The sequence below is a fragment of the Macrotis lagotis genome, chromosome 5 (genome assembly GCF_037893015.1).
Source record: "Macrotis lagotis isolate mMagLag1 chromosome 5, bilby.v1.9.chrom.fasta, whole genome shotgun sequence".
Classification (NCBI taxonomy): Eukaryota; Metazoa; Chordata; class Mammalia; order Peramelemorphia; family Peramelidae; genus Macrotis; species Macrotis lagotis.
Window position 1 is genome coordinate 167,156,280 of NC_133662.1, and position 13,808 is coordinate 167,170,087.

A 13,808-nucleotide genomic window follows, 5' to 3' on the forward strand; every position below is an offset into this window, starting at 1 on the left:
TTATATATTTGTATCAGTTTTCTATATATTTTAGATATCCTACTTTTGTCACTGGAATTTGGTACAAATAATTCCCCCCACTCAATTGCTAAAGGATTCCATTTTAATAAAATAAGCCTATCATTCTTCATTAATGACAAATGGAATTTCTTTCACATAATTACTTACCTTCCATTGTTTATGGAGTTTTCGAACAGCTTCCTGTAGACCCTGCTGTTCTTGTTCAGGGAGGATGTCAGTCAATTCATCACAAGCTTTCAGAAAAGCATTTAGTACCCTCTGATCCAGTTGACTAAAAAATTCCTGATTTTGGGATTGTGGGGAGGAAGAAAGCAATTAAGGGCTCCATCTATTTACCACTGTTAATACAGATTTCAGTTGAAATGAAAGTGAGCATAAAATGTCATTCAAGAAAATAATAAAAGTTTTTAATATGAACTAGCTTAAGTCCTTCCCTTATTCACTGGCAGGTTGAAATTTTTATTTAGCCAGAATTAAGACTCAGTAGCTGCCATAATTGGGATTCATCTAGTACTTTCTATTTTTTTGGGGGGAGGGGAAGGGAATGTCATTGAAAATATCCAGATTAGATACCCACCAGTGGAGCAATCATAATTAAAAAGATGAAGAGAGATTTTTATCCTTTAAGTTTAAAATGCCAGTGCTTCATATCTCTTATGTCTCTCTTTTTTAAAACAATCAGTCAGAAAAGCTAAAGAAAAGTCAGAACTAGAATTTAAAATCTCTTATTCTTCTGAATAGCATATCTAAATCCTTCAAACTCTACTAAAATAATCATTCCCTCAAAGGGTTTTCTATCCCATCTTTTGAAAGAAAAGATAAAATAATAACACACATATATTCATACAATTTCATCACATTTACTTTGGAAGAAAGGGGAAGCAACACTGATGTGTACTAGTTAAAGGAGGGTGTTATATAAAAATTTACTTTTGAGGCAAGTGGTGACTATAATCTTTGCTGTTGGGAAGGTTGCAACCCTTGAGTTCAGGAATTCTGAGCTACAGTGTGCTAAGCTGATTGGGTATTCACATTAAAGTCAGCACCAACATGGTAAACCCTGAGAGCCAGGGGATGCTAGGCAGCCTAAGGAGGGGTAATGTTGTCAAAGTGGGAAACAGAACAGCAGAGCAAAGCTCCATATCAAACAGTAATGAGTTTGGGATCATAAGTGACTGCTTCATTTCTGGCCTGGGAGAGCCAATCTCAAAAAATAATGAAGAAAAATCTTTTGAACTTTTGTAATAAATTTTGTTCTGCTTCTCAGCCAAGAACTGTCACTGGACAAATTTACACACACACACACACACACACACACACACACACATACACACACCCTTGCTTAAATAGCACCCATCATGTCTTTAAAGTACAAAGAGTTCAGTAAAAATCATCTTCATTTAGAAATAATAATAATAGTCTTCATTTCATATTTGTTAAGGACAAATAATAGTCTGTTTCATCAATTTTCAGAGAGAGTAGTGCAATATTTATTAAATGTCATTTGATATCATGACCTTTTACCAGCTCACCAATATCTTTTGCTTTGCTAGAATTTAAGCAAACTAAAGATTTTTCCATAAATCAGAAAGTATACATTTAGAAAGAAAACAAAATTCTTTTGTGTTTATAGTTGCTTACACAAGTAGGGACTAGTCAGCAGTTCTGAATTATCCTTGCTAATTTCTATATTTTTATATTCTCCATTATATTCTGTTTTCTAGAATCCTGAATCTGTTTTTTAGAATCCTGAAACAATTACATATACTTTTCCAAGGTATGATATTGAGTCAATGAGAAGTCAACTAATTTCCTTTCTTAAGGCTTTCTCATTTGCCATTATTTTGGTTCTAGATTCCACAAGACTATTGAGAAATCTGTAGATTACTTACATCTTTCCTTCTGATTAGATGAAAAATACTCCTTGGTGGCATCTTATTTTATTATATAGACTATCTACACTGAGAAGGAATATAGTATGGTGGATAAAAAGTTGCCCTCAGAGTGAGGGAAATGTGGTTCAAGTCCTGTTCCTGATACTGTGGAATTCTGACTGTGGAATTCTGAGCAAGACACTGAAGCTCTCATTTAGCCAGACAACTCTCTAAGACTGTCACTTTCTGAGCTGGTGTCAATCTGCATTAGTAAAGGGATTTTCCTTACTGGAATTTTCCTAGAACAAAGAAATCATAGATTCAGTCAAAATAAAAAAAAAGCCTGCCTGGCTCAGACTGAATGTAAATTAAAGAGTATAATTTACCGTATGTTTCTTAAGAAGTGCTTCAGGATCTCCTTTTTCTTTTATGCTGGCCTGGGCAATCTGGAGAACTTTCTCCAATTCTGCTCTGGACTCCTCAAATTTTTTCATCAAACGGCTATTTGTTTCTACATGCTTTCTCCACTCACCAGTTTTCTTTACTATATTCTTGATAACAAAGTAAAAAGAAAATTATTTTTTCTTATTAATAAAGCAGCATGTTGTACTTATGTAGTCATTATTATTAATTTTTGTTTTCAATAAAATATTTAATGGAAAGTCTTAATGCAATAACTAGTCCTGAAGTAAACAGAAATGATATAGATAACTTCTTTTTGAAACTTATGACTATGTAGTGGGTTATATTGATACAGTAGTTAAAAAAAAGAGAGAGAAAAGAAAGAGAAAACCAGAGTCATGATCAAATAATAGGTTCATCTCTGCCTTTTCTCACCATTTTCCCAGATGGCAATGAAACCAAAAACAATAAATTACCTGAAAAGCAACATGAACCTCAGCAACCTTCCTTTGCAGCATACTCTGATCAAAGTGTTTTAATACTTTACTCAAGGCCACAAATTTCTGAACATTTTGACTGTCTTTCTCTATTAGTGTCAAAGTCTTCTTGCAGTTTTCTTGATGAGATAACAGCTCCTACAAGGAAAAAGTTAGTATTATAATTTTTTTTGCAAAGAACAAGAAATTGTAAAGTTTTAGGTTATTAAAGGGATATAAAGTAATCTATGTTAAGATTTTTTAAAAACTGAATAATCTTTTAATTAAAGGATTTGGTTATCACTAAAGTTGTCCATTTTAGATTAGGTGTGAAAAGTGGTTTTTTTTTGAAATCTTTGTCTTTTATTCTTATATTTGATCTAACTCTACAGTGAAAATGTTAGAATGTAAGAATCAAAAATGGAATAAAAATTAAAATAATTATTTAACTTCTTGTTTTGTCCAACCAAAAGGGTTTATGTTATGAATGACATAACTGAAATGAACTCACACATCAGATTATAAAAATGTTAAAATATCCTTTTTCTTGATAAGTTGCACTTGACTAAAATAATCAGAAGCAAAAAATGTATTTTACACGCCATCATATCTTTGGTCCTTTAAAACCTGAAGAATCTCTGATAGTTGCTAAGTAGACCTAGGCTGTAGAATAAAGACAGATTTACCTCTAGAGGGCCAGAAGCTCATGGAATCACTTGCATCTTTCTACACTTTCAAAAGTAGAGAAGGAGCAGTGGTCTGAAGTTCCTTAAAAATCTCTCTAATTGGACTGATCTATATATTACAAAGCCGCTTGATGGGAGAAAGCAAGTTAGTTCTGTTGAGCTAATCTGATTAGTTAAGTAAAATGGAGATAAATCCACTCTACAGTGTTGTGGTAAAGATCAAGTTAGCGATAACAGATATACTATGCTTTGCAAAATGCTTTCATAAATGGAGATTTTGATTTTTATTTTGGCAAAATGTGCATGAATTTGATGGGGTTTTTTGTTATTATTGAATTTTCATCTTTAGAAACTGAAAAAAACCCCCTTTTTCCCCTCCTCTGAAGATTTGGAAAATCTGAGAGGAATTAAGATTATATATATATATATATATATATATATATATATATATATATACATGTTAATTAGGTTGTGGTCTATGTAACATAAGGATTTATAACGATTTTGCTAAATATATTAAATGGGACTATGTCTAAGGATGAAAGAAGTATTATAAATGAAAAGGATGTTATGGTAAGAATGTATTTGGACACATAAGTGGTCTTTTCTGCTAAGGAATGTTTCTAGATAAAGGTTTCTTACTTAGGTCCATAAACTTGATTTAAAAAATTTTTTTTGATAACTGAATATAATTGATTTTCTTTTCTAGTTCTATTTATTTTATATTTTTATTTAATTTTATACTTTTAAATTTATTTTTAAAATTTTTATTCATACTTTTAAAAACATTATACTAAAGGTTTCATCAGATTATATAGAGGTGTCTATGACACACAGGTTAAGATCCCTGATTTAGATTAAGTAGTATTAAGTCCTAGAAATATTTCCCCCCCCCCAATTTTTTAACAGATGATTTCATTCAATGGATACCAATTAAATAAACTATCACACTCAGTGGAAGGGTAACACAAGGTATCCTTGTAAGGGGTAAGATAAGTTAATTCATAACTTAACAATAAAAAAAAAAAAACTTCTCATGCTAGGTCATCCCTAAACAGTTTATGATAGTGGACTTAGCATGACAAGTTGTATTTTTTAAATTTAGACCAAAGTCCACGAACAGTGTCTGTTAAAGATATCTGAAACAACAGAACTCTATCTCTATGCAGGTGATCTTCAGATCCATTTATCCAGCCCCAACCTTTCTCCTGGACTGTTAAGTGGTTCAGTGGATACAGTTCTGGGCCTGGAATCAGAAAGACTCCTCTTCCTGAGTTGAAATCTGGTCTCATTTACTAGTTCTGTGACCCTGGGCAAGTTACTTAACTCTACCTCAGTTTTCTCATTTATAGAATGAACTGGAGAAGGAAATGACAAAGCAAATGCTTACCAAGAAAACCCCAGATGGAGTCACAATGGATTGGACACAACTGATATAATTAAACAATCACAAAAGCTCCTCTGACTTTCACTCTTGCATACTTCTCAAACTGAATATCCAATAGACATTTTATTCTCACATGTTCAAAACTGAACTCATTATCTTTCTCCTCTCCCTAACTTTGATATTACTGTTAAGGGCACCTCCATCCTCCCAGTCACCCAGCTCACAACCTATTTCATGCTCAACTTCTTATTCTCATTCCCTATATCCAAACTATTGTCAAATTTTGTTGATTCTACTTTTACAATCTCTCCTAAATAAACCCCATCTCTGCCACTCAAACTCTGCCAGCTCTTAATATCTCACACCTGTATTATTGTAATAACCTCTAAATTGGTGTCCTCTTCTCAGATCTCTCCTCAATCCATTCATCCCCTACTAGCTATCAAAGTCATCTTCCTAAAGTCTGACCCTCTATCTACCCCTGCTCCATTCAATAAAATCTAGTGGTTTCTTGTTATCTCCAAGATTAAACATAAAATGCTCTTTGGTCTTTTAAAATCTTCTTAAGCAATATTGTCTTCTCAATTATGTTTGACTTAAGATTATTAAAAATTAGTCCAAACTATGCCCTAGCCATAAATGCACAGTATAATAGAATGGTTTAAATTATATATACATATGCCTCTATGGCACAAATTACAAAAAAAGTAAGGATTTTATATGGAGTAATGTTCGATTACATTCTACCTATAGAAAGTGTAGTATAGCTATACACTGCATGAATGCCGTCCTTCTTGACTAATGTGGAGGCAACAAGGAATGATGTGTTAACTGGATTTGGAATAAGGAAGACTTCGATTCAAATATTGCCCCCAACCCTTATAAGCAGTGTGACACTTATACTCTTACCTCAGCTTTCTCATCTGACAATTGAAAGGGTTGAGTTCAATGGTCTCCAAAGTTTGTCCAGTTCTGAATCTATGGTTTTTATGAATTTAATTGACTTGATGATGGCACTAATGAGACCAAAGCCCTAAGTTTATTCTTTGGATTCTAGAGAAAAAGTCTATCTTGTCCATGGCCTCATTTCAGATAAATGAAAGGAGATTGAGGAGAGAATGATTTCAGTGAAACTGTGCTCCTGCTAATGTGAAGAAGATTCAAGACATATTTATTTTACTGACAATGGTTCAAGACAACCATATTTGTTAAGGAGGTGAAATAAAGTTTGGGAGTATTTAAACTACTCCTGAGAGAGTAGTCATTAATTTTATTTTAGTATCTTGAGGTTTGGGCTCCTCAGAAATCCTTTACTGGTTCTTTAAACAAATAAAATTCTTTAAACAAGTAAAAGTCCCCTTTCCTTACCTGATGTTTTTGTTTAAAAAGGGCAGTAGATTGTGCTTCATGTTCAAGGAATGACATAGTTACATTGACTCTTTCAAGTGACTCATAAAAGTATGTGATCTGCTTTTCTAATTCTTCCAGTGGAATCAGCAACTGTTCAGTCTCATAAAGTAATGCAGGGTAGCCTTCTTTGACCTTCAAAAATACAAAGACACCAATTTAACTCAAGAGCTAAGTGCCAAAGCAGATGAAACTTCATAGTCACCTTGACAAAGGTGACAAAAATGATTTTGCAAGTTAGGACTTACAAATGCATGCTCATATGATGTTAAATAGATTTCTATAGCTCCCTGAATTAAAATGCGGGGGGGGGTTTCTAAATGAATATTGTTATTTGCTAAAAATGTGAGTTAAATTACAGAGTGAGATAGAACCCTTCAGCATCACTAAATGCTTATTTTGCAGTTAGCAAATCAGTAATTATTTTCAGATCCCAAGTAAAAGAAAAGCAAATATAGGGAGAACTTCAGTTTTTGACTGTTTTTTTTTGCTTTGTTGTTTTTAGTGTGTGTGTGTGTGTGTGTGTGTGTGTGTGTGTGTGTGTGAAACAAAAATGAGAGACTTTGTTCCTTGAATTTGGTACTCATAAGTGGCATTTTTTTTTTGCTGTGATTCTTTACAAATAGTTTATTTTTTTCCATCAGATGCTAAGTTCTGAGGTTAATATGACTGAAATATGACTTAGATGTTTATTGTGGCAGAGTGTGAAGAATGAAGGATAAATATCTCAAAATAAAAATAAAGTGTTCTTTACGGGTATATAATATTAACAATCACAGTCACAATCATAATAACAGCTGACATTTACATAGCACCTTACAGTTTACAGAACCAATTACATATCTCTTACAAACCTCAAATCACATATCATTGTCCTCATTTTACAGATAAGAAAAAATTAAATAAATTAATATCACATAAATAAGATATAGGAGAGTTCGAATTTTTAACTGGGTTTTTTGATTCCAAAATCTGGGGATCTTTCTACTTTTCTATTTCCCAAGCATCTGTTTAAATACCATATAATCCTCTCTGACTATGCTTCCTCATCTATAGAATGCAGATAATAATAAAACTACCTCACAGGGGTATTGTGAAGATCAAATATGATAACACAGGGAAAGAACTTTACAAACTTTAAAGCCCAACATAAATGCTAATTTTATTGTTGACTGATAACATATTATTAAAAATCTATTATACTCTTCCTATAATGTATGAAAACTATTCTAATTTTAAAACTTTTTCAAAGTCTAATGAGGAAGGAAGAATAGTATTTACAATGTTTGGATAATCTCAGAGAAGGGACATACATATCCTAAGACTAGGCTTGAGGTCAATGTCATAAAAAAGATAGAATGAGAACCAACTACATTAAAGATCACCAATATATTCTATAATGCAATCTAAGGGTTCTCAATACTTTAGTCTCATCCAGAAACAGCTCAGAATTGAAGATCCTCTACACTCACATTCATTCTCTGTCCCCTGCTCCTCCAAGGGTCTTTCTTATATAAAATTAAAAAAAAAACAACTAGTTGCTTCTGAATTGATAGAAGCAATTGTCTTACTAATAAGTCAGTTTAATAATCTTTAATAGATACTTACTAAGGGCAATGCAATAAATGTTATTGAATTGATTTAATTAGATAGCTTCTAATGATAATGTGAGCAGTTAGGTAGCACAGTGAATAGAATGCAGTGCCTGGAACAAGGAAGAATTATGTTCCTGAATTCAAATCAAGCTTTACACATTTATCAACTGTGTGACCTTGCAAATCACTTAACTCTACCTCATTTTTCTTATTTGTAAAATGAGCTGGAGAATGAACTGACAAACTACTTCAGGAATTTTGCCAAAAAACTCCAAATGGAACCATGGACACAACTGAAATAACAACAAGGGCAATGTATTGTGTTAGACCCTGGGTATTCACAGACAAATACAGAAGAGCCAAGTTCTAAGGAATTGTATTTGTGTGGCATAGTGTGGTAGTAGAGAAAGAGACCTGTATTTTAATATAGGATGACTTTGGCTCAGGTCTTACTTGAAACTTAATAGTTAGCTGGGTATTGAAACTTAACTTTTTGTTACCATTTCAGAGAATTTTTATTGGATATAAGAAGATATCACATATAAAGAATGTTGCATATTTTAAAACATTATATAAATATGTACTATAATTACTGCTTTCATTTTTGAATGCTCTTAGTTATGTAATTAGTATAAACAAATGGACATATATATAAAATAGATATATATAAGTAACATTTTCTCCATAGGTCTCACAAGGATATTATGGAAAAAATGCTTAATCAACTTTAAAGTACTACAAGACTATGATACACAAATTTATAAATGTAATATACATATATGTATGTAAAGTATATATATATATATGTATATATATATATATATATATATATGTATTTTTGTATGTATATTTATTTATTGATGAATATACCAGCACTGTTAGTGTCATAAAAACAGATTGAAAACATTTGGGGTTGACTTTTTTTGGTACATTGTGAATATCATTAAAAACCAAAAAACCTCATGGTTAACCTTGTTTAGTTGATCTTTGAGTCCAGACAGGGTTGCAAGTATTTCACGGGCTTCTTCTTGGGGACTCTCTTTTGTAATAAGCTGTGCAGTCCTTGTGACAATCTTGTATTGAGCTTCCATCCCAGGCATCTTCTGCTTAATATCCTGTCAGGAATCATTATTAAGTATCATTAGTAGGAAATATAATTGTTTATATTAATTTGTGGGATAGAAGTGCTTCAGCTTTTTTGAAATATATCACAGAAATGAAGAAATGTATTTTATAAAGATTTCTGCATTTAGGAAATTGTTGCGGGTTCCCATAGTCACAATCACTCATTGCTTAGATTCATGTCAGTCAATCAATCAGTAAACAAAGGTATTATATTTTAAAAATATTATGAGCACTATGATTTAAATAGTGTGAATTGTTATTCATACTATGAAAATATTCAGATTAGCTGCAATAGAATTTATATTACTAAATATATAAATATGTGTGTGGATCAGTTATTTTCATAATGTCAATAACAATCTTTGATTTAAAATTCCAATGGATATTTACTATATGTATTGATCTAATCTTACTTAGTGTTGGCTTTGATTCTTAGTATTCTCCACTTTCTATAAGCAATATTATTAAGTTCTGTTGATTCAGTCAACAATATATTTTAAATTTATCCTTTCCTCTCTCAGCCCACAGAGATTAACCTAGAATCAACATTCACTACCATTTGTCCAGACTATTTCAACAGTCTCTTAAAACTCTCAGCAACTGTATTCTTTCCTCCTGGTAATCTATCCTTCAAGCTTCTGTCAGACTAATTCTCCCTTAAATCTGTAAATCCAATCATAACACTTTTCTGCACTTTATTTGACAATCAATTATAGTTCAAACTCTTTAATATGTATTGAGGCCTTGAGGCCTTGATGGTTTAATGTCACTTTACTTTTCTAGGGTTATTTAATATTACTTTTCATCACATGCTCTTCCCTCCAACAAACGATACTACTATTCACTGTCCTCAACAACAATGCACCCTAGGTTTTTCAACTCTGTGCAATTCTTCATATTTTTCCCTAAACCAAAATTGTCCTTTCTTTCCCTTTTTATCTAATGAACTCCTGCTTTAAAATCCAATTTAAATGACATCTCCATAAAGACTTCCTTGTATATTGCTGGTGCTGTGGTTGCTATTCACTTGTGTATTCCAACTCTTTGTGACTGCATTTGGGGTTTCCTCTGCAAAGATATTGGACTTGTTTGCCATTTCCTTTTCTAACCCATTTTATAGATGAGGAAATTGAGACAAACAGGGATAAATGACTTGCCCAGGGTTTCTAAGGTTGAATTTGAACTCTGGTCTTCTTGACTCCAGATCCAAAAGCTCCACTACCTAATTACCCTATATCACCTAGCTGTAATTTATTACCTATATAGATCTTTACCCTTCAAATGTTGCAAAGCATTTGATTTTGGATTCCATGGAATCGTTCATTATGGGTAAGCTGAAATATCCTCAACTAAAGAGTCAAGACTCTTATCTAAATGACATATCTCCTCTAGTTCTCCGCATATACTTAAGAAGGAGTTTGTTGAATTAAATCTATCAGAGTAGGGCACTCAAATAATATTAACAATAATTACTATAATGTAAGTTGTTTTCTTTATAATTCTATGTATTTTATTTTATATATTTATAAACATATATAAACATTCTTCTGAGAAGGGTTTCACCAGACTATCAATGGGATCACTGATACAAGAGGTTAAAGAAATATGACTTAGAGATATAAATTTGGGCATCAACTGCATTGAGTTGATAAGTGAATTAGTAAGGATAGATGAGATCACCAAGAGAGAATGCACCGAAAGAAGGCTAATGACAGAACCTTGAACATATACATCAAGAAGAAAGAGGGATAAAGAATAGCTAAGAAAGAGACTGAGACATAGATTAAGGGGAATGTAGAATCATGAAGGCTCTAGCAAAGAATAATACTAACTAGGAGGTGATGCTCAATAGTGTCAAATGCTCAATCTACATTGAAAAAGATGAATCCAGTTAAAAAAGATCACTAATTTTGGCATTTCAAAGGTTATTTGGTGAACTTTGATGAAATAATTTCCTTAGGGTTGTATGGATGGATTATTGGATGCTTACGGTAGAATTTCATTACTTTTCTATCCAGAAACATTTGTCAGCTAAGGAATTAAAGAAAAAAAGTAGCTAGTGGGGATTCCCTAGTATTTGTAATTGTCAAAACAGTTAGCAGAAGGGAAGTTAAAGGCATGTTTAATGATAAATTTGGGCAAAAGAACTGGAGAAATGCATAAAACTAGACTAAATATGAAATTCTTTCATGTCACAAAAAAGTTTCTCACCTCTAAATCTTGAAATAGCATCTTTACATTAAGAAAAGAAACATCAACAGGTTCAGAAAGTTTCCCATTGGCTTCAGCAGTAAAAACAGATAAAGTGGTAACACAATCTAGATATTCTTTTTTCATTCGGTCAAGTTCATCTGCTCGGGCATACTGTAAAAAAATGCAAAAGTACAATATTGTAAAAGCAGATATTTAGTTGTGCAGTGATCCAAGAAATTATTAATCTCTTTTAAGCTTTATTAAAGAAAATTAATGATTCTATTTCTGATGTTTGTCTTAAAGAAGATTAAAGTTGATGGCAGGCATAACATACAAAACTTAGAATTTACCAGCGAGAAAAGACAAACCAACTTAAAAGATGTGGGGTATTTTGGATAAATAAAGTACCTTATCCCTTTTTAAAATTTGAATTAAGTATACCTATATTTCTATTGTCCTTGAATCAAAGCAACTGAGAAAGAAAAATGGTAACCAAACACAAATCAAGATTTCTTCATTATTTTAAAAGATATGTGGTTTTGTTCATGCTTCATGCTATCTCATCCCACAGATAATATGCTGCTATAGAGTGTTCATATGGCAAACATTAGTGCAGTTACTCTGAGAAATGGGACTTTTGGTTTCAGATTCAATTCTTAACTCCATTACATCTACATGAATTGCCTTTGGAATCTGTCTAGCATTCTATGTACAAGCTTGGATCTTGGTACACAAACCATTACAAGGTTTATTCTTTCTAGCCAGGCCTGCAAATTTATACTGAACTTGAGATGCTCCACTGTATGATGTTCCCTCATTCTCTTCATAGGAAGCAGGTTCTTAGAATTCTGGATATTCTCCTCATCTATTCAGATTGTAAGCTCAGTATAATTTAGCAGATATTTTGATGAGCTGTTGAGACCCAAATATTTTATTCATGATGGTGGTCAAACTTCTGGAGATGAAAGCTAATTAAGATAGGTTGGTCATTAGAAGACCATCTATTTCTGACCAAAGCTCAAATCTTACCAGCTTGTGAGGACCTTCCATACCTACTGGTCCTCTGGAATACCCACTGCTCCCCTGGAACTTTTAAAATTATTTCCATATCATAATAAAGCATGCAAAAAGGACTAGTATAAAAAAGAATAATATTCTAATAACAATTCTAAGAAAATACAGTATAAACTTTAGCAATTGATATTTATGTCCTTTAGAAAAATTATAAAAATAGTTCTTAAACCATAACATAATATGATAAACTTACCAATAGTTTTAAATGGTTTATAAACACTTACTTGTTTCACTTCCATAAACAGTTCTCTCCACCGTCCATTTAATAAAAGCAATTGCTGTTTAAGGTCTCGGGAAACAGTCTCATCACACGTTTCGATCAGAAAATTGCCAGCATCATTCATAGTTGTGTGTTGCTGGATCCAATGAGGTAAATTTCGGAAAAAATCCTGAAGAAAAATTCATGATGTCATAAACTATAAAACAAAAACCTGTAGGTATCCAAAAATTTTAGCTGCTACTGCTGCTGATATTTATTTTATAAGATTAATTTTGGGAGAAATGATTGGTTTTTTTTTCTCTGCTGCCTACTTTCTCAGAATTCCTTCAAAACTCAGCTCAAATCCTCCCTTCTACTTTCCTGCTTTCCTCTACCCCATTGTCCCTCACAAGTGCCCCACCCTGTTTTTTTTTTTAGTTTTTGCCAGGCAATGGGGTTAAGTGGTTTGCCCAAGGCCACACAACTAGGTAATTACTAAGTGTCTGAGTCGGATTTGAACTCAGGTACTCCTGACTCCAGGGCTGGTGCTCTATGCACTGAGCTACCTAGCCACCCAACCAGTGCCCTTTTTAAAAAATTAACTCTGATTCACATTGACTGTATATCCTGTCTATGCTTAATTGTTTTCATTAGAATGTGAGTTTCTTGAAGGCAAGGATTGCGTTTTGCCTTTCTTGGGTTGCAGGGTTTAACATAGCTCCAGGAACATAGTAAGCTTTAATAGAGTCTTGTTAACTGACTATCAAGGCTGCATTCTGTGACAGGATGGTAGGATAAGGACAAGACATGATTTCATTACCATAGGGAATTCTCAGTTGATGAAACTCCCTCTGCTGAAACTCTAGAGCACTGACAGGATAATTAGATTATTCAAGATAGCAGAGATGGTATATGTCAGAGACAGGATTTCAACCACTCCAAAAGGAACTCTCCCTATTGCATTAGAGCTATCTCTATCATTTATATAATATTTTAAGCTTTTCAAAGTGTTTTACAAATAATATATCATTTTATTGCCACAACAATCCTGGGAAGGAGGTACTATTAAAAATCCTCAATTTATAGATGAAGAAATTAAGGCAGAGAAGAGGTTAAGTGATTTGACCAGGATCACTCAAGCTAGTAAATGTTTTAGGGTCAGATTTAAACTTGGACCTTCCTCATTACACATCTAATACTCTATCCACTGTACTAGCTAGCTGCAAGTTAGCTCTTTTAAAAATGTTTAGAGAAATCTTTTGATCCATCTGTCATTTTAAAATTGTAAACTGAACATGATTCCAAGTTAATTAGTCTGTATCAAAAACAATAAAATGACAATTTAAAGAGTCAAGAATGCTTAAGGTAT

General features: G+C 32.6%; 1 protein-coding gene across 1 annotated transcript in view; it reads right to left on the bottom strand.

The window, feature by feature from the left end:
* Positions 1-13,808, bottom strand: part of SYNE1 (spectrin repeat containing nuclear envelope protein 1) — a 598,518-nt gene that overhangs the window by 360,391 nt on the left and 224,319 nt on the right. Inside the window, exons 17-23 of the mRNA XM_074187858.1 lie at positions 12,465-12,629; positions 11,185-11,337; positions 8,820-8,963; positions 6,215-6,388; positions 2,774-2,932; positions 2,282-2,446; positions 169-303 (exon numbers count right to left, since the gene is read on the bottom strand). Coding sequence (XP_074043959.1) covers positions 169-303; positions 2,282-2,446; positions 2,774-2,932; positions 6,215-6,388; positions 8,820-8,963; positions 11,185-11,337; positions 12,465-12,629 — 1,095 coding nt within the window. The remainder of the gene's footprint in view (positions 1-168; positions 304-2,281; positions 2,447-2,773; positions 2,933-6,214; positions 6,389-8,819; positions 8,964-11,184; positions 11,338-12,464; positions 12,630-13,808) is intronic.